The sequence below is a fragment of the Poecilia mexicana genome, unplaced genomic scaffold (genome assembly GCF_051168715.1).
Source record: "Poecilia mexicana isolate PSO_F unplaced genomic scaffold, ASM5116871v1 scaffold_7, whole genome shotgun sequence".
NCBI lineage: Eukaryota > Metazoa > Chordata > Actinopteri > Cyprinodontiformes > Poeciliidae > Poecilia > Poecilia mexicana.
Genome location: NW_028263376.1, coordinates 15,635,121 through 15,656,557, shown reverse-complemented (window position 1 = coordinate 15,656,557; position 21,437 = coordinate 15,635,121). Strand labels below are relative to the sequence as shown.

General features: G+C 38.0%; 1 protein-coding gene across 1 annotated transcript in view; it reads left to right on the top strand.

Moving 5' to 3' along the window:
- LOC106928403 (arf-GAP with coiled-coil, ANK repeat and PH domain-containing protein 3) overlaps positions 1–21,165 on the top strand; it is a 67,275-nt gene extending 46,110 nt beyond the window's left edge. Inside the window, exons 5-25 of the mRNA XM_088007145.1 lie at positions 2,373–2,431; positions 2,805–2,988; positions 3,630–3,674; positions 3,753–3,848; positions 4,926–5,000; positions 7,079–7,090; positions 10,564–10,676; positions 10,773–10,824; positions 11,152–11,252; positions 12,163–12,274; positions 12,506–12,714; positions 13,939–14,008; positions 14,072–14,166; positions 14,253–14,470; positions 15,298–15,387; positions 15,504–15,596; positions 15,668–15,882; positions 16,043–16,152; positions 16,830–16,940; positions 17,048–17,109; positions 20,857–21,165. Of these exons, the coding sequence (XP_087863271.1) occupies positions 2,373–2,431; positions 2,805–2,988; positions 3,630–3,674; positions 3,753–3,848; positions 4,926–5,000; positions 7,079–7,090; positions 10,564–10,676; positions 10,773–10,824; positions 11,152–11,252; positions 12,163–12,274; positions 12,506–12,714; positions 13,939–14,008; positions 14,072–14,166; positions 14,253–14,470; positions 15,298–15,387; positions 15,504–15,596; positions 15,668–15,882; positions 16,043–16,152; positions 16,830–16,940; positions 17,048–17,109; positions 20,857–20,963 (2,229 nt within the window). The 3' untranslated portion in view covers positions 20,964–21,165. The remainder of the gene's footprint in view (positions 1–2,372; positions 2,432–2,804; positions 2,989–3,629; positions 3,675–3,752; positions 3,849–4,925; positions 5,001–7,078; positions 7,091–10,563; positions 10,677–10,772; positions 10,825–11,151; positions 11,253–12,162; positions 12,275–12,505; positions 12,715–13,938; positions 14,009–14,071; positions 14,167–14,252; positions 14,471–15,297; positions 15,388–15,503; positions 15,597–15,667; positions 15,883–16,042; positions 16,153–16,829; positions 16,941–17,047; positions 17,110–20,856) is intronic.
- The last annotated feature ends 272 nt before the right edge of the window (positions 21,166–21,437 follow it).

Here is a 21,437-nt window from a genome sequence, read left to right as displayed (position 1 = left end):
CTGTTAAATGTCCTAATGGTGGGGAAACAACTTAGCATTATAGGAAAACTATTTACACCGTGTTAATGGTGGGCATGCTGATTAGCCTGAGCATTCACTGCAGGCTTTGGTGTGGGAAACTAGCTGTAGCTTAGCAGAGAGCAAGGGGGAGGGTGTGAGCAGCATGTACACAATCATAGTTGGTTGTTTATGATCTGGCGGTGTGTTTCTGCAGATGGTAGTAGGACCACAGGGAGAAGGCAGAGCAGCTAATTTTTTTCACAGATTATTTGCCTCTTGTCACAACGTAGTCACAGTTTTGAGAAATGTTACTTTAAAAAAAATGTTTATAAAAGTTTCGAGCCTAAGCTCTAAAATTATCGGAGATCTCTGGAAATATTTTGTAACCTTTTTTTTTCATTAATTTTAGCTTACTTTGAGCTTGATTAATTATAGATTTAGGTTTGGCTCTTTCACATGCATTAGTAATGAGGGGATACTGAGTCTAATATTCAAATAAAGACTTCCATATGAGCCGTCATAACTTATTCTGGAAAAACATGGATGTGGAAAGAAAATCCTCATCATTCATTCTTGAATTTCCTTTTAAAAATAATCTTATCTTATACTAACAACGTAATTGTTGATAAGACATATATCATAATAACTGGGCTTTTTAATCTATAAAGTCAATCATGGCTCCACAATAATTTTCCTTGATCTGAGGACTTTTCTACTCATGTCCCATATTTTTCTTGTATGTTTCTTTTAATCCATTATCTGAGAGAAAAGATATGATTCTCTTATTTGTTGACAAAACAGTTTGATGGATAAAACAAACACATTTCTTTAAACCTGCAGGATTTTAACAGAGCTCGACAGGCAGGGTGTCTGCCCATCCTTAAAAATTCGTAAATTCATGCATCTAAAATTAAGGCCTTAAAATGTCCTAAATTCATTTTAAAATGGAAGTTGGCCTTAAATAATCACACGTATTAAATATTGTCTTCTTACCATGATTATTTAACCTCATATTTTGTATGTTTTTTTGTTTGTGTTTGGTTCATTGCATTCTATGACTTAAGATGGTTGAGGCTATTGGTAACTAGATTCTAGTATATCTTTGCTACCTAGCTAGCTAGATTTTTGTGTCCATCATAGGTAATTTCAAATTTGTCATCAACTGGCTGGACCACAGTCATACATTTCTGTGGAGACCCAGATGTTAAATTCCATTCATAATGGTCTTAAAAAGCTTTAAATTTGAGTTGGTGAAACCTACAGAAATCCTGTAAAGGCAACCTGTTTTCTCCCCATCCTGTGAAAGTTTGGTGACAGTTGCCACAAAGCAGCCTAAGAATGCAACAAGCTGCATATTTAGCAGGCCAAGACGTCTTTTAACACACAAACACCATAGGCTGTGGAATGCTGGGTTAGCCGTCAGCTTTTAGTGTGTGGCTAACATAGTGCCACCATCCACCTCAGACCTGTCACCTCCATGCTCAAACTAACCTGATGCTGCGCTGTGATGTTTGTTTCTGCTGCTCTGCTTGTTTTGCCTTCAGTCACCATGCATAAGGAGGCTTGCATCGGCACCTCCAAGACATATTTCTTTTTAAAGAGTCTGTTAAACTGCATTTTCGGTAAGAGGCCCATTCTAGTGCTAAGGAATGTAGTTGGAATCTACAATCTCAATGCTGAATACTTATTTTAATCCAGTTGTTTTACAGGGCAGTAAAATGTGTTCTTAAAGTCAAAATCATCACAAAAATGACACCCTTGGTGGTTTCTGGAAATCTACTAAAACTCACCACTTCCATGTTATATATAGAGTTTAAATCTGTCCTGTAGATTGAGGCTGGAGCAGCATAGCTGCTCATGTGTGGATGACAACATGTAGGTTTGGGCAGGATCTTCTGTTCTGCATTGGATGTGACTGCTGGGCGACAGTGAACCAAAAGCCTCTGCTCCTCCCCTCCCTCTCTGCCGGAGTGACCTATTTAACAGCAGCAGCAGCAGACGATGCGTTCAAGGGGCGCAGGAGACGTGGAAGGGGGCCTGAACTTAAATCCGCCTGTTATATTTAAATTAGAGCAGCATTCCCCCATCCATTGGTTTCTTCAGGCAGTCTTGATCAATTATGAATCACTTGTATGCATCATGTCGAAACAAATGGAAAAGATGTTCTTTGGCGCCCCCTGTTGGAGAAAACATACAGAAGGGGTCTCCCCTCAAAGTGACTAAATTAGAAATACTTTTGTGCTTTACTCTTCAGAGATAGATTAAAGATAAACCAATTTAACAATCCACTAGTTTTATTTGATGTAATCAGTCTAATTTTTTCCTCCACAATTCTTTAACAAGTGACTAAATTTTTTTTTTTTTTTTTTCAGATACTGTTTGATCAAGCCCAGCGTTCTGTGAAGCAGCAGCTGCACAACTTTGTGAAAGAGTGAGACAATCAGCAAACATTTTAAAACCTAGCCTAATTTTTTTTTCACTTTACATGAATGCACTTCTTTTGGTTGGTTTAAAATATTAAATCACTATAAAATGTATCAAAATTTGTATTTTTAGCTTGATAAAATGTAAAGAAGTTTAAGGATATAAATACTTTTTCAAGGCATATGTCTCTTTTTTTACTCTGCAACCAGTTTTATTGTGCTTAAAATACTAATCTGGGAACAACTTATGCATCAGTAACATCTGAAATTATCAGCAATGACTTAAAATACCCAGAATTTAAAATTTTAGGATAAAGTTTAGTGTGAAGTGTGAAGGAATTGTCTGGTTTTATCTGTATTTTTTGTTTCTATTTTTGACAGGGATGTTCGGAAATTCAAGGAGACGAAGAAGCACTTCGACCGGGTCCGGGAGGACATGGAAATAGCGCAGGTGAAGAACGCTCAGGCGCCCAGGAACAAGCCGCACGAGGTTGAAGAAGCCACCAGCGCGCTCAGCATCACCCGAAAGTGCTTCCGACACCTTGCTCTGGACTACGTCCTGCAGGTTAGGAAAATGAGCAGTGCAGATACTCAGACACTTGGATGAAAATTGACCAGTTACATCGACAAAGAATGTGGTTTAATCTGTTTGCCAGCAGCAACAACTGTACTTCCCTTCAGTTGTTTGTTTCATTTTATTTTAACTCCAGCAATGACAGCCGGCGGGGCATAAAGGAGACTGATTCAGAGTGATCCCACGGGTTGTTCTGCTCATGTTTTTCTGCTTCAGTTTGTCCCCTAGCATCCTTCTCATGCAGCTCTTAGACATCTGACCCCTATGAACCCCTCATTTAATGTGTCTCTATGCAGAGAAGGTCAAAGCTGCAGGGCATTTCACTGAACATCTAAGTGACAGATTAAATGTAGCACAAAATATCTTTTAGGTTTGCATCGGTACGACATGCAGTGTAAAGCTTTTAACTCTGGAAATCCCCCTGGGGCTGTGTCCGCCGCCGCAGTGTGAAGGGAAAAAAGTCAATGTGGCCATGTGCAAGAGGGCACGTTGAGGATTGTCTTTGTCAAAGTTAACTCCAGTCAGGCTTTATGGTGTTCCTGCACTTTTTGAAAAAGGAGACAAAGGGCTTCCAGTAGAGGGAGTCATCTCAGTAGCCGGATTTCACTAATGTCTTTTGTTTTACTCTGCAGATTAACGTCCTTCAGGCAAAGAAGAAGTTTGAGATCTTAGATGCGGTATGTCAGAAGAAATTTGCAGATACATCCACTTATGATCTGAGACTTCAAGCTGATCTCTAATGTTGTCTCATGCAGATGCTGTCCTTCATGAACGCCCAGTTCTCGTTGTTCCAGCAGGGCTACAACCTCCTTGATGAGCTCGACCCGTACATGAAGAAACTTGCTGCTGAGGTGAGCAAAGTTAATGCGAGTCCCAAGCCTCTGTGCCTTCACGGATGCCAACAATCGGTTTTTCCATGATTCCTACACATTAAGGGAAAGTCTGCAATTAGATTTAGATATTTTCCAGTTCTAGATAAGTACGGCTAAAAATATATCCTGTTGTCTAAATGTTGCATCCATCCAACAATCTGTCAATCCATTTGTTGGTCTTTCTTTCCTTATCCTAATCTGGATTTTGAAGAGTCCCATTTTTAAGCTGCACTACTGAAATAACCTACATAAGTGCATGGGGATATTTAAACCTTAAAATGTGCTTAATCTCACTGGGAACACTGAAAGTTTGACTCTGGACATGTAAGTAGCTTTAACTTTAAAATGTGTAAGAACAGATTCTTTATATTTAAACATGAGAATTAAGCTGGAAAACATTCTTTTTTTGTCTTTGTTTTTGTTTTTCATTTTGTCTCTGTGCCCACAAGCTTGTTACATACAGTTGTTCTCATAACTGGAAGAATTTACATTTTTTTCTTTGAATATCAATGATTTTTTATTGCCACCCACAGTTAGTGGTTGGGGGGAGAAGGTATGAACCAGTAATTATGTTTTCTTATTTTAAATAATAATGTGTCATACTTGGATTTGAGATTTCCCCAAATTGGCTCAATGACGCAAAGTTTAGGACACACATCTTCTCCAAACATAACATTTATAGCTGTGACCGCAAAGTTATATTTAAGTCTCTTCACTCCCAATGACTTTGTTCAACAGCTTCTGATGTTTGTTTCTGTGCTCTTTGGTTTAGTCATAGCTTTATCTGGGGAATCAACCATGCAGCCTGCATTTCTTAAAGTGCCCCCTTTTGTAAATCTTGATACAGCTTCACCACTTTTTTCTTGGTCCAGTTGAACAGCTGAATTTATTCGGCTTAAATTAAGCATGATTCCTTATTTTCCACTTCTTCATTAGAGTTTGAAAAACTTCTGATTGGATTCCTTTTTTACATAAACTTGTAAGGACAACTGTATCAGCAGCATGAATATAGGATGTACTTTGTGTTCACATTTGCCATTTTGAACTGACTTTCAGCTCGATCAGCTGGTCATTGATTCTGCCATGGAAAAGAGGGAAATGGAACATAAACATGCAACTATTCAGCAAAGGGTGAGTTGCTGTTTCATCCTGTTTTCCTTTTGAATATTTGAATAAGTCTGTGTTGAAAATAATAAATTGCCTTTAGTTAATTGTCCTTATCAGCTGCCTACAGAATTTCATGCCATGCTGATGATGGTAGCCTGTTTGTACCCAGTATTTTAATCTTTGCATGTCTTCTGTATGTTGTGATGTTTCTGCCACAGGTTTGTATCTTTAAATAGGTGGACAGGTTGCTGCTGAGCTCCTCCTTTTGAGTTTCAGTTGTGACTTGTTCCTTAGTACCTGTTGTGACCAGGAAGGGATTAGACCTGTGCAGCTGGGAGGTGTTTAATTAATCTGCCAAACAAAGTATGCCGCATTGATTTAAGCTTCAAATCAGGTGGAACTAAGTGTTTTAGGACGTTTTAATCCTACTGTTGTCGTCTGTAGATGGTTGACACATGTCAGCACATATGTGTGCCAATCCATAAGCCAGAGCTTCAAAGCACTTTTAGTCTTGTAAACTACTGACTGCAAAGTTTATTTGTATTTTGGTAAAGGTGACCCTATAATAGCAGTGACAAACCCAGACTAGGTTGAATTAGAAATGACATTAACTTGGTGATAATTACAAATTGTTGAACTTTTTCGTGAACCGTTCCTGCTATTTGAGTATGATTTAGGAAGATAATTAGTTTTCAGTACTGGTGTTGCTGTGGATGTTTTTTTTAAGTGCCAATTAATAGCCACCAGAATAATAGGGACACAGAGTTACTACTTGAACCCAAACCCCATCAGACCATACTTCATCAAGCTAAACTGCCTAAAACTGAACCCCATTAGTCCATCCCCATCAGACCAAACTACCTAAAACCAAATCCCACCAGTCCAAACCTCATATATTTTTCAGTCTGTAACCATCAGATCGAACTCCATCAGACCAAACTACCTAAAACCAAATCCCACCAGTCCAAACCTCATATATTTTTCAGTCTGTAACCATCAGATCGAACTCCATCAGACCAAACTACCTAAAACCAAACCCGTTGAGTCTGACCCTCGCAAGTCCAAATCCCACTCATCTGAACCTCATAAATCCAAACCCTTTCAGTCCGTCCCCAACAGACAGAACTTCTTCAGACCAAACCACCTAAAACCAAACCCCAACAATCCAAACCTCATCAGTCCGAACCTGCCTCAGATCAAACATCAGACCTGAAAAGGTGCTATATTGTGTCTAATGCTGACCAGACTTCTTTGGGCGAAATATCCTCAGGTAAAAGGGCATCAAAACAAACACCAAACCCAAGGAAAATGTCTCTTATAGCAAAGCCATGAAAGCTGTTCCACTGTTTTATGTTGTATGTTATGATATAAAATGTAAAATATCAATGCCACTGTGTCGAAAATACTGCACTTGACCTTCCACCACCATGCCCTTAGTGGTTAACCTCCACCCACATTCGTGTCGACTCTACATTAGCTACAGCACTTATTTTGCATTCTAGCAGAGACCAATGTATTGAATAAGGTATTGAATAAGGATGTAAATAGTTTCTTTAGCAATACCAAAACCAGGTGGTTTCAGGAAAATGTCTAGCAGAAATGAATTGAATCCATAAAGGAGGTCCTCGTTGTCTGGCATCTCCATTTTTAATAATGCACTAAGTGTTATTTTTGGCAAGCCGGTGTCTGTCTGATGTACACCCCAGGATCAGTGGCCATCTGGCAGACAGCTCTGCTGTGTTCCCCCTCCAGGCGTTGTAGTCTCTGATATGGACAGACCCAGTGGGAAGGGTTGGGGTTCAGATGTGTAGCCAGTTATTGATGCATTTCTGTCTGAGCTGTTAGGCACTTCACCAGCACCCTTCACTTGGGGACATGTGGTGTGAAATAGGTACACTTTGAATGAAGACGTTATTGAGTCTAATGGGTGATGCTTTCTGCTGCTGAAGCGTGATTGAGGCTCGGTAATGAGGATAATAAGCAGTTTGCTGAACCCGAAAGATTATCCCAGTTTAAACCATTCTTCTGCTGATGGACACTAATTCTCTGTTATCTTTTCTGTTTCCTCCATCTCCCTAATGGCACCATCTTCATCACCTTAGACCCTCATGCAGGTGAGTAGGCCTCCTTTTGTTTTCCTCTCTGGATTTTACTGGGTTTTCACTGGAAACTTTGGTTTAGCTCATGCACACGTTTGTCTTAACTTGAAGTCTGCAAACATTTACTGCTTACTCTGTGCTTTATCAAGCTGTATTTGAACTTTAGAAGTTTGAGGGCAGGCCAAAGTGGGTCCTGAATAATTTACAATGCACAATCAGAAACCAAACTTAGTTTGAGTGGCCTACATAGAGTCAGAAAGTTAGATCTGCCAACGCAAAGGGCAAATATAACCAAGGAGGAGCTCAAAATGAATTATTCTTACAGTATATGGATGTTCAATTAGTGACATTATATTTTGACAGAAATAGTTCTTAGAAGGACTTTTTTTTCCTGTTTTTATACTTTCATCCCCGTAAACCATGCACAGTAAGACCTAAGTAAACCTACAAAGGAGAAAGAGCATTAAGAAATAAGGAAAGCAGAAAGTAAGATTATGCTCTAAAACAAAAGATTGTTACTGCTGCTGGGTAGGCACGCAGAGAAGCAAAAGGTCCCAAATGTCAGAACCATTTATTTTTAATCTGTGCTTTAATGGAGAAGTCATGTTGGCGAACGTTTGCTTCTGCTACCTGCTGCTCCTGTGCATCCTGGGTTTATTTTTACTGCCTGAAGCTGCATGTGGATGTTGGGATGAAATAACGACTGAATATTTTAACTTTTATGTTGTGTCCTTTGTTTTATTTATTTATTACCTAGGAAAATGTAGTTGTAGTATTGAGTACAAAACTGTCACCGATGATGTAAAACGGTGAAACGGAAATGTGGCAACTTTGAAAGTCTTCTAAATGATCTGATTTTTTATGTTTGTGTTTAATTGGCTTTAAAATGGGTTTGGTTTAAATTAAAATGGAGGAAATGGGAATACTAGGTTTTAGCATAGTCCTTGACACGGTCGACGCAGGTTCGATTCCCAGCCTGGTGACATTTGTCGCATGTCTTCCCTCTCTCTCATTACCCATCTTCCTGTCTGAGTTCTTTCAAATAAAGGCCACTAGAGCCAACAAAACCTTGAAAAAAAATCTTGGAAAAATTGTATTTTGGTGATCATTTAGCCTAATTTACTTGGAAAGCCAGTAGTTGTCACATTTGGTTAAGTTTTGATAAATTCTTTGATTACCTTTAAATTACATGACAGATATATAAATGGAGTACATGAGCAAAAGCAGAGTATCCATTATCTCAACTCAGCACAGCTCCAAAAACAGTTGTGTGAAAGATGAGGGAAAATAATGAGCTGAAACTATTTCCAGTAGGATGTGGGAATCAATTAATTCCTAAATCTAAAGCTTAAAATCCAGGCAAATGTGTTCTGATGAAAGTTGTGCTTGTTCTTTAGGCACAAAGGAGATGCCAATAATCCATTTACGTGTAAGGGCTCTCATATAATCTCATTTTCCAATTTAAGTATTAACCTAAGCTTCATGATTTTGACTTACTTTTTCATAATAATTCGAAGAGTTTGGATGCTTTCATGATCAATATGGGATCTGATATTGCATATTTTAGTTGAGGAGCAGATGTCACAGTGACACATGAAATCTGCAGTGATAATGAAGCCCAGGGTGAACCTGCAGGTGATTCACACATGTTGCCAACTGGGCAGCATGAGGTGTTCCAGGCCGGCAGCATGGTCTGCAGGCTGGCAGGAGCAGCAGGTGGATGACGCATTGCAGCGCGTTTCACTGCATCGTTCCATGTTCCTGCTTGTTCCCGCCTGCTACTCAACAATTTTACGTGTTTTGCCGTAACGTTCAGAAGTCTCCCGCTTGTTTAATAATTCACTCGTGCTCTTTTTGGTCTGTGTGACGTTGGGCCGTTAAAAATAGATGATCTTTGTTGTAGAAGTAGAGAGTTTTCAGAGCAGCACAGCAGTGCGTTTTCTGTTTCTGATGTCCTTCTCTTCATTTAAGACAGTGAAGGTAAGATAGTTGTTTTTTAACGTGATCTGTTGGAGTCTGAAGCAAGCAGAGTCTCTGTAGATGTTAAATCTAGCTTGCTGAGGTTGTTGTTTGGTAGTCTTGGCTGCCCTCCAGGGTGGATTCCTGCTGGGTTACCATGGGGTTGAACATCTAACCTTCAGCAAGGGAGGCGCACTGAAACAGCTGCAACTAATGCAAACCAAGCAGATCTGCTACTCGTTTCTGGGTCAAGAGCAGCTGAAGTGTTGCAGTGGAAATTAAAATGTTTGTGGTCATGGATATGGTGGCAGCTGTATGGTAATTAGCTGTAATCCCAAGGCTCAGGCTGCAGTTCGCAGGGGTCAGAACGTGAGTGTCGGAAATACTCTCCAGAGTTCGGTAGCTTAGAGGTCCTGCAGTTAGGAAGTTGGGAAAGACATGATCCTACTCTCAGACTTTGGCTCCACAGACTCTGGTTTGCAGTTGTGGAGGTTTTTGAAGATTTTTCCATGTTGCTGAAACATATCCAGTGTTTAAAAATGAAGATACTTTGTCGGTGGAATCGCAGCTTGGTAGGTTGACTTGTATTTCTAAACATTTTCATGTTTCTAGAAGACATTTGATAGTATTCTATGAATTATTTGCCTTTTTTCATCCATATTTATTTGATTCCCTGCTGTTAGTTCAGATTAAACTTTATTTTTTCACTAAAATATTGTTTTTGATTTCTTTTTCAACTTATGCACAAAAATATTTTGCTGGAAAGAAACAGGAGGTCGTGGGAAATAAAAACAAGAGGACTCTGAGACAGATAGACATAATACGGTGGTGAAGTTAGAGGTTTATACATCTTTAAGTTATCTTATTGCCACATCAAGTCATTAACATCAATGTTTTGTTTAGGATTTTATATATGACAGACCAACTCTAATTAGTGCATTAACGTGAACCAGAAAGTTTTCAAATTTATTGATAAGTACAGATCTGAAAAGTGTAATGTCTACTTCACTTTGGAGAAAAATAAAAAATAAACAAGTCACTTTCTCTCTGTACATGTTCTTGTCAAAAGTCACAATTTGCATATAAAAAAATGGGAGTAAATGTTTTTCTACTGCATATCTACCTTTTATGACTTTACAACCATAATTTAGACTTCTGAAACATTTTAGGACTTTGCATATCCTTTATAGCATTTTGCTAAGTCTATAGCTCAGTGTTGTGGTGCCTGCGGAGGAAATGGACAATTTTTACGGCAATCTGGAATCAGATAGTCGGGATCAGGCTTACTCATTTGCTGAATTATATCATGCCACCTGAATGAACAGAGAAAAAAAAATTCTTTCTTTTTACACATTATTACAAAGTTTAAAATGATTCAGTTTGTCTAATGTGTATAATGCTCAGCACACAGTGAAAGCTGCTGGTCTTCTAGAGGAATCCACCTGCAGCCTCTTTGCAGGGTTTTCTATACTTTGTTGAGCTTTTAACTTCCTCTAACATCCAGAATTAAAATCCTTTCTCTTCTGCAGGATTTTTCATATGATGACTCGAAGGTGGAGTTCAACGTGGATGCCCCTAGTGGCGTGGTGATGGAGGGCTACTTGTTCAAAAGGGCTAGTAATGCCTTCAAGACCTGGAACAGGTAACCGCCATGGCGAATCATTTATTCAGCAAGTCAAATATTTACAATCATTCAAATGGCTTAATTTATTGCTTTCCCTCTCCGTTTCTGTTGCAGACGGTGGTTCTCCATACAGAACAATCAGCTAGTCTATCAGAAGAAGTTGAAGGCAAGTCCATTTATCTTTAAACCATCAGCTTAAGATAAAAGCAGTAATATATTTTGATGTTGCAGTGATCTTTTCTGAAATCTCTGTGTTTGATGTCCAGGAGATATTTCTGCAGAAAGATTTGAGATGCTAGCAGATATCTGTTGACACTTTGCTGGTGGGGATTTGTGGATCCCAGTAGAGCTGTTTGTTCTCTCTTAGAACTCATTTTAATAGATGGAGAATTTGTAGAGATTTCCTTTTGCAGGAAGCATATCAGGGAAGCTGTTTTCCCCTGCTGTTACTGTCTCATGTTGAGAAATATAACGAGACATTTTGTGTGAACAGGATGTTCTGACGGTGGTAGTGGAAGACCTCCGATTGTGTTCTGTTAAACCACATGAAGATATTGAGAGGAGGTTCTGCTTCGAGGTCGTCTCCCCGTTCAAGTAAGAAATACTTACTTGTTTTTTTTATGCTTAGATTTGTTTTGGGAAAGGACCATCACGAAAAACAATTCCCTAGATTATGGTTCATTGTGACATTTCTGCAAACATATATTTTTGATTCTCTTGACTTGTTTCTGTCTTTGGAAATCCTTATAATAAAAAGAAATTAAGGCCTTCAAATGTCTTAAATTCATTATAAGATGTAAGTTGGCCTTAAATTTGTTAAGAACAGGTCTTAAATTTGGTCATGGCAGTACTATTTAATTAAGTTATTTTCTCGTGAGACTTTTTGAATCGCACCCAAACATTTTCATTGTATTCTGTGATTAGATGCGGTTGAAGCTCCTAGCAACTAGCTGTTAGCATATTCTTGCTAGCTAGCTTTCTTGGCCTGTAATGCAGCAAGTTCCTCCAACCATCCCATTTGGTCAAGGTTTTAAATTTGACTTGTTGAAACCTGCTAAAACTTTCTCTTAGCCGTCTAAGAGAACATCTAACAACCGAACCAAAAATGAAATCATCCAGCAAAATCAAACAGACCAACCATCTAAGAATCCAACCACCTAACAGATTAACCCATGAACTGCTATCCATCCAATATATCTAACTAAATAAACATCCAAAAGACCAACCAATCACATATTGCTACTACTATCCACTCAACCAACCATATAGCACCCAACAAACAGAAAAGCCAATCTGTCATCTACCCATCTAACAATCCAACCAGCCAACAAATAGTCCAACTAGTCCTCAGACCAAACTCCCATCAAACCATCCATCCTCCTCGCTATCTACCTATTGAAATCATCATATCAATAATCTAATGCTCTTATAACCCAACCAACCATCAAATTTCAACACACCAACCAATACACATTCAAAACAGACCAATCAATCTGTGTTACAGGAGTTGCATGCTTCAGGCTGAGTCTGAGAAGCTAAGACAGGCTTGGATTCAGGCGGTTCAAGCCAGCATTGCTTCAGCGTACAGAGAGAGCCCAGACACTTTCTACATAGAGGTGAGTCATCACTTGGTCATGAATAACTTGAGGGCAACGTTTACAGGTTGTTTATGAGATTTCACCACATGTTTGGGTTTCGGGGCTGTTAAACACACGACTCTAATTATTGTAATTGGATGCAGTTTTACTCAGGTTTTCCTTTTCGTTCTGTTTTAAATGTAACGATTTTCAGGACACTTTTGAGGTGCATACTTTGCCGTCCTGATGGATTTTTGTATCTAATTTCAGCATCTGGACAGAACTGCCTCTCCGTCCACCAGCAGCATCGATTCAGCCAGCGAGCTGCGGGAGCGCAGCGCCCGGGGTGAGACCATCCTGCAGCGCATCCAGGGGATGCCGGGGAACGAGCAGTGCTGCGATTGCGGTCAGGCCGACCCGCGCTGGGCCTCCATCAACCTGGGCATCCTGCTGTGCATCGAGTGCTCCGGCATCCACAGGTGGGAAATAGAGGAACATGCAAGCAATAGCTAACCCAAACTGTCTTGTTAGAACAAAAACAAAAAACAGTCTGAGGTTGACTAATGTTGAAAATATTCACTTAGTCATAGACCTGCTGAAGGAAGTTTTCCACAGTGTTTTTCTGGAAAATAAAGGGATCGATTTTAGGGAGTTTTATTAGATTTGGACGATTTGGAAGTTTGAAAGAAGAAAGTTAGAGAATGTGGAAAAAAACATTAGCTTAAAGCATCCATCCGTCCATCTGTCCATCCATCCAACTGTTTATATATCCATCCATCTGTCCGTCTGTCCATCCATATCCACTGCATGAAAATCTGTCATAAATTCATAGTCAATGTTGGATTTGTACTTCAAAAGTATGAGAACTTTCAGATTTGTGTCTGAAAAATATAAATTAAAATAAAAATTTGTAGGAATCCTATCCTAAAGAAAGTATAAATATAATTTCAAAGTGATTACCTTCAATACTTGGAAGGTAAATAAAAAATGGCACATCCTAAAAATAAAAAAGACAAAAAAATAATCCTCACAAAATTTGAAATGCAGCTGTTTTTGTTCACCAGACTAGAAAAATGTTCAAAACAGTTTGTGTCCAATTGTAGGAAATTAGGAACTTAGTTAAGGTTCAGGAAACATAATAAAAGCCATACAAGTATTTAGAAAAGCCAAGGTTATTATATCATCGAATTACCCTGAAAGCACATCCTCATGTGCTGATTTTAACAGAGTAGCATGGCTGCAAAAAGCTAATTTATGCTCCCTCAATCAGCTTTTTTTTTTTTTTTTTTTACAAAGAGAAGAGGCCTTTTATTACATTAATTCAGTGTCAGAATGGAAAAAAAAACCCAGAAACAATCTGCAGGATTTGCATGTTTTTCTTTGAAGTAAACCCAGTTTCTTTTTACTCCCACCTGTTGAATATGCATGCTCCCTCTCCAGGCTCATCCTCTCACAGTCGGGATCAGACGTGCTCTTTTGTCACACTACAGTTTTCTTTCTAGCATACCACTGTTGCCCGGATACTAGACAGTAATTTGCATCACATTAGGCGTCTGGAATAACAGAATATGTGACTGATCTGTTTACCTTCCTTCCTCCACATCAGCATAAAAGAGGAATAACGGCTGCATTTCTTTCCTTGAATAACGACCATCTCCTGCTTCAACTTAGCATATTATGACGTTGAAATGTTTTTATTCCAGGAGTCTTGGGGTCCACTGTTCAAAAGTGCGTTCCTTGACGCTTGACTCATGGGAACCAGAGCTATTAAAGGTAAAACTTTGAATACTTTGACATTTTGTGTTCTTCAATGATATTTAATTTATTTCCTTGCAGCTGATGTGTGAGCTTGGAAACAGCGTCATCAACCACATATATGAAGGTTCATACCAAGAACAGGGTCTGAAGAAACCGTTACCATCCAGCTCAAGGTAAAGATGTGTAAAAGTGCTGCACGCTTATATTTGAAATATTATTTCTGAGGCAGTAAAATTAATTGAAACCTGTTTTGGTGCAGGCAGGAAAAAGAGGCATGGATTAGAGCAAAGTATGTGGAGAAGAAATTCCTGAAGAAGCTGGGCTCCACTGAGGTCCTCGTCAACGGGGAGAGGAAGTCGGAGAGGCACTGGAGTGTGAAGAAATGCCGGAGACACAACAGCGCCACCACTGTTCCCAAAACACAGAGGAGATACAGACAAGAGCCTGGCAGCACCTCCCCTTCTGCTCTCTCAATTGGCAAGTCCAATAATCCAGTTGTTTTTATTTTTAATCATTACAGAATTTAGAAACATTGACGCAGTCTCTATAAAAAGAAAGTACACCCTTCATCAGCTCTGGAGTCTTATTGTAAGAACATAGTAACAATTATGTGGTTTTTACAAGTTCTAAGAAAAACATAAAAAATATATTTGAAAGTAGGGCTGAAACAATTAATCAGATTAATTGTGAACTCCTCGAGCATCATAGTTTTGGCTTCAACTGGTTCAAATTCTGTAAAAGAAAAAAATCTCCTATTAAACACTTTTTCTATCCAACTATTAGTCAAATAGTTCTCTGTACTGATGTTAAGTTGAGCAAAGAGGGCCGAGCTTTTAACAAGTTGATGTTGAGAAAACGTTGAACATTTTCTGAGTTTCAAACTCAGAAAATTTCAAAAAAAAAAATTTTCTAGCAAATTTTAGACTTTTCAAACTCAGAAAGTTTTTTCAAAAAAAGTTTTGAGATTAATTTCAGAGCTTTTAAATTTTTTTGGCAGAAACGTACTGCATTGTGCTCATCCCTTGGATTGAGAGTCAGATATTTTTATTTCTAATAATTTCACAATATTTTCTGTCATCATTACTATTATTGTTGGTATTGTTAATTTTTATGCACTTTAAGACTGATTATAGTATGAACCTTTATACCTGATGCTGCTGAATTTCCACCATTGCGAAGAAATCGAAGCTGTTTGTATTCTAAAAGAGGGTGTCCTTTGTTTTTACTGTATTGTAGAGAATGGACCACAGAATCATTGGGATGTATAACATTTAACTTGTGTTGTTCTTTTGTCTCTATCACAGCAGCGGCCAAGTTCAGACGAGAATCTTTGTTTTGTCCTGATGAGCTGGATTCTCTCTTCTCTTACTTTGATAATGGATCTGGTCCTCGAAGTGAGTTTGTTGCTTTTTATACTCCAACATTCAATCATAGACCCATCTGGGAACATTGTGAGAATAACCAGAAATCCTGAGCAAGCGGATGCATTAAATTAACTTTGCTTCTGCAGGTTTGAGCAGCGACAGCGGCTTGGGAGGCAGCACAGACGGAAGTACAGACATCCTGGTATTTGGCTCGGTGGTGGACAGCGTCACAGAGGAGGGTAGGTCTAGTTTGAGAAGGTTGAGGTAACAGCTACGGGGTTTGGTGAGCAGCTCCATTTATGATCTGCAGAGTGCGAAGTGTCTGAAGAGTCGAGCGGTGAGACTGAGGCCGAGACTTCAGACCCGGAGGACACGAGGGAGATGGATCCTGGAACGCTGCTCTATAAAGCCTCTAAGGCTCGCAACCTGCCCGTCATGGCGGAAGCTCTAGCCCATGGCGCTGACGTTAATTTGGCTAACGATGAGGACGAAGGAAAGACGCCTCTTATACAAGCTGTTACTGGGGTGAGTTAGTCCAAACAAACTGTTCAAACTCTTCCTCTAATGTTCAACTCTTAACGGTGGTAATTTATTTTAAAATGTGACTGAAATGATCCCTAACTGTAAATATTTTCTGCTCTACTGTCTTTAGCAGTAAACTGCTTATCTTCTAACTTTGTTTTAGGGTTCTCTGGTTGCCTGTGAGTTCCTGCTGCAGAACGCTGCTGATGTCAACCAAAGAGATGGAAGAGGGAGGGGGCCCTTGTATCACGCTACGTATCTGGGACACACAGGGTGAGTCAAAGTAAAGCATTTCCCATCTCTGCTCTAAAATGTGTGTGGACAAGTTTATAACTAGTCTTAACACAGTTTATACAAGATTTAAATAATGTGCTGCATGCGACTCCTCAGCATTTTTAATATCAAAACAGCTTTAAGAGATGTTGTTTATATAGATGGTAACATAAAGTATAATTAATTGAATATAGAGGTGATGTTTTGATCATTTTGATTTAGTTACGAGTTCTGAGTACTCCACTTTGCACCAAAAAGCGACTTGATTGATAAACTGGAAAAGTAGGAGGGATTCTGACAAGGTCCTCTCAACTGTTTATTGGGAGACTGTTGGGCTATTTTGTATAAATTACTAATAAGCTTCTAAATGAAGAAAAATCACATATGTGGTTCCTCTAGGCTCCCTTCTCAGGATACTTTAAGTTGCTATCTGCATGTTCTACATAGCTTCGATTTGAGAGTTTTTACTTAATCTCTTACAACCACTGTTCGCTCATTTAATGTTCGCTCTTGTCTGTGTAAGGTGTCTGTGTAATCACCTTGTGTATGAGCGGTGCTGTACAAATAAGCTTAATTTTCCTTACAAAAATTTTAAGTTTCACCAAAACTAAATATTTAGTCTTTTTCGCTCGTTTATTGTTTGCTGTTTTTGACTCCCGTTTTTTGTGTATTTCCAGGCAGGTTTGTTTGTTCCTCAAAAGAGGAGCTGCGCAGAACGATGGAGATGAAGACGGCCAGGACCCTTTGAGCATAGCCGTGCAGCAAGCCAATGCAGATATAGTCACGCTGTGTGTTATTGGACTAAAACACTTCAGATCCAGTTTTGGTGTAAAATTCGGAGTCGGCTCATCCTGTTTTTTTTTTTTTGTTTGTTTTTTTTTGCTTTGTTTTTCAGGCTGCGACTGGCCAGGATGAATGATGAAATGCGGGAGTCAGAGGGGCCCTTCGGACAGCCAGGTCAATACCCGATCAGCAGCCCCACCGAGCAGCAGTATAAGAAGTGCATTCAGGAGTTTATCTGCATCCATATAGCAGACTGCTAATCAGGTTCAGTCAGGCTCATTTGGCATTTAGGGTTTTCTTTACTCACCTGAACATCCTTGCCCTGCTGTGTTTGAGGGATTTTTATACCGTTCCACGGTCATTTCCTCTCTCTCATTTCAGCTGGAACTCAGTGTTGATCTCCAACATTGAAGTATCTTGACCAACTAAGTGAAAAAATAAAAATCTCAACGCAGATAATTTTTGAGCACAAATAGATTCTGTTCAAGTTCTCAGATTTAAGTCCTTAAGTTGCCGCAGAAATTCACTAATGCTTTCAACGAGTCAATAAATGTCAGGTTCATTCAACCAATCTCAGGCTGAATGAACCTCCCTGAAGCTGTGAGTTCATGTGAAGATCTTAGTTTTTCCTTTAAGCTGTCTTTCAGTAAAGCTGTGTCATCCCTGCAGTGAGAAAACCTGTAAAACCTGATCCTAACTGTGACCAAATGACTCTCAGTCGTTTCTACGTATCGATCAGCAAACTGATCAAGTGAAACTTTTATGACGCACTTTTGTGAGAAGCGGGGATTTCATTTTCTCTAATTTTATTCTTGTTAAAAACGTTCTGAGCAGTGGTGCAATAACGTTTTTAGTACTTTTTGTATTGTTAAATAATATGTCAGGGGAAGTATTTTCTTTTTTTTAAACAGGGTAGATTTTGTTAGATGAGCACTTACACAGACAGAATTATGTTTTCATTAGAAAATCTTTATAGTTTAATTTATTCACTTGTTGGTGGATTTATTTTGCTTATTAAGCTGCACTGGAAGATGGGATTTTTAAAACAATAAATCAGAGAAAATCCATTGTACAAATAATTAGTCTGTAAAATGTTTCTTTAGATGCTTTATTACAACTATACAAGTGAAGTTGTTTTTATTTCCAATGCATGAGAAGAAGTTGACTCATTGCTTCTCAGTTAATACATTTAATATTGCTAAATAATGTTGGTATTTACATTATTTTTGCAAAAATATAGTGGAGCATGTTTTAAATATTTGTTCCATGTAGGATTCTTTTTCCTGCTATTACTGCCTGGATAGTAAGTTATTTGGGTTTAGTTTTGACCAAAGAAAAAGAAAAGCCAGCAGTTTTTCAACACCTTTTCCTTATTTCTATTAAGACATGAATGTGTGTTTTTTTTTAACTGTACAGAAATTGGATGGGGGCTACAATTTGAAGTTATGCTACATTTATTGATTTCATGATTCATGACACATTGGGACAATCAGAACTGAGGTGCAAAATTTGCACATATGGAAACTGAAATGCATGTTTTGCTATTATAAAATGATAATGATTAAATGATATAAAATGATCATATAATGTTTGCCATTTTGTTCACCAGTTGGAATTTTGCTAACAGTTAGCTAAGTTTCTAGTTTTCCAGTTACATGTTCTTACCATTGGAGAAATTAAAAATATTAGCAGTTCATAGTTTGAAATATTTGGCCAATCATCTCAAAAATATTTATGATCTTTATTGTGGCCATCTAATCGATAAACCAAAAGAAAAGAGGTTTGCACTGCAGAAGTAACCATAGTGCTGTTGCTTTTGAATGCTCCAGCTCTAATTTAGCCAAAAACATTAATTTCAAAGATTTCATAGCTAAAGGAAATTAATAAATAATTACACTAACATTAACTGATTTTTAATTTTCCAATTATAGTTTTTATAAACTGAACTGCTACAGCAGCAAAGCTGTTAACCGATCTTAAAGGTAGTTGGCATAATCAGGCTAATGCTAATATGTTTATGTTACATACAAAGTTCACAGTTCTGCTGATTTTCACTTTTTAGTTCTAAAGACAATGTAATTTTTCCAGTGAGCTTCACCTTTTTTTTTTTTAGTTCACATTAGAAAAATGCCATTTTCTTATGAAAAGAGTCAACCTAGATCTGCAAAGCTTCCATTGCTAGTCTTTCATTCCTGGTTTGCATAGTTTGCTCGCTGTCAAAAATAAACTTCAAAACTGTGAAAAATTGAGGAAAGATCTACTTTTTATTCGACGGAGATTTCTTACTACTTTCTGTTCAAGTTGGAGAATATATATTTTCCTAAACCACATCCATATTTTTTTGCACAGTCCCTAGTTTGTATTTACCACCACTAAATATTTTTGCAGGCGTTTGTGGTGACGAGAAGAGCAGCTCACTCATTTTCTCTTCTTTCTTGCTATTGATAGACCAGATGCACTTTTTCATGCAGCCTTTTTCTAATTTGTTGGCAGTAACTCACAACAAAATTCATAGTTTTCAAGTGAAAAATGTTGTGACTAACAGTCATTTCCATTAAGCCAATGAACGATTATGTGTTGTATACATTGTGGTGTGTGTACAGTGACTGTAGTGAATATTAAATCCTATTAACACATCCTTCTTTTGGCATCTCTTTTTCTAACTTCCTTACATTTTTCTTTACTTTTTACTTTTTGTCTGTTATCTGTAAAACTTATTTGAATAGTTCAAGAAATGTTTCTCTAAATATTCTGTACTTGTGCTTATTAACACTATATATGTATTCCTTCTGTTTCTTTTGAAATGATACTGGAAATAAAGAATATGTGTCTGAACACTAACCTCTTTGTGTTGTGGCTAACCTTATTACTATTTCTTTGCTAAAAGTTGAAGAACTATCTTCAAGTGCATGACATAGTTACTATGCACAATTAACATAAAACCTATCTGTCAAAGCCTCCACGAGAAAGTCATGGAGCCTTGATGAAGTACTAATTTTCCCTGTAGCCACATGTTGTCATGTTAATTAAAACTACAAACATGTCTTTTATTGTGGTTTTATGTGACAGATCATCATGAAGCATCAGCCTCCCTGTCTCTGCAGGAAAAATCAGACCCACGATAAGATGCCTTAACACAATGATTAGTGGCACTGGATTTTATTTAGAAGCGTCAGATCAAAGAACAATTGTATGCCACACTTTTCAGATTTAATTCGTAATAAGTTGAAAACCATGTCACATCTTCCTTCCATTTTACAAAATCATATAAACTTTTTATTACAAGCTTGTAACTTTTCATTTACTTCCTGCGATCCGAACTGGAACCTAAAAAAATAACTTAGTATGGAAAAAAACATTAATCATACAACTTTGATCAGTTTTGAATAAAGTTAAATCAAACACCAGATAATTTTTTTGATGATTTTTTTTTTGTAGTTTAAAATAAAAGTTGGACTAATAATAAGAGAGAAATGGGTGGAAGAGTGAAGCTTTGAGTAGCTGAGGTGAAGCATTCAAAATGAGGGAAAATGTAAAAGAAATGGATAATGTGTGTTAAAAATAGGGAGCGGTAAATAAGTAGTAATAATAAAATTGCAGATGCATTCCTTCTGAGCACCAACCTTGAAACTTGATAAAAGTTTGTTTCCATTTCACATTTCAACTCCTGGAAGCTTTTCCAGACACAGACACGGCTGCTTTTGTTGCATGTGTATATATATATATATATATTCAATGGTTACCGTAGCAACGAGAGGCATGAATGCCCAGTATTTGGGAAACTGAATGAGGGGAAGCTTCAGGGTGCCTCAAAGCCTTCTTTTCTGTGTTTTCTCTTCTTTTTTCTCCTTAAAAATGAAAGATCCTGGTCTCATGCAATGATTTTTCATTGATGTTTCTTTGTTGTTTGTATTCTACTAGGAGACACAACATACATTGACATCTTCAGGGAGTTTTCCCATATGGCCTCCCACAACCCGGAGAAATTGAAGCGTAGGAGTTTGCACTTCCGACACTCCTTCAGGTAGTCCCATGAATATCTGGAGAGGAAGGCTGCCTCCCCTTCATACTTGAGATTCAAAAACAAGTGACCTGGAGGAAGAATCTGAAAGTTGCTTTACCACTATGAGATGAGGTCTTTTTTTCCCCTGTAAGCATGCTGGAGAAGCAAAATAAAATGTTAATATATCTTGAATGAGAGACGTGTGCAAATAAAAGTTCTTCGTTTTACCTCCTTGTGCGTTTTCTTATTTGTTGAACAGCAGTGCCCCTTAGTGGTCATATTGGCCATTACTATAACATAGATTCAACAGATTTTGGAAGTATTGTTTTCAAGAACATTTTACAGATGTCATTGAACAATAACTATCGCAGAACCTTTTGTGTGTCTGTTACCTCAATGTCAAGATGGAAAAGATATTAATAATGAACTTCAAGAATAAATTGTTGGTGTCAGATATTATTCCATAATGTGAAAGACTACATGTGCGGGTCAAAAAAGT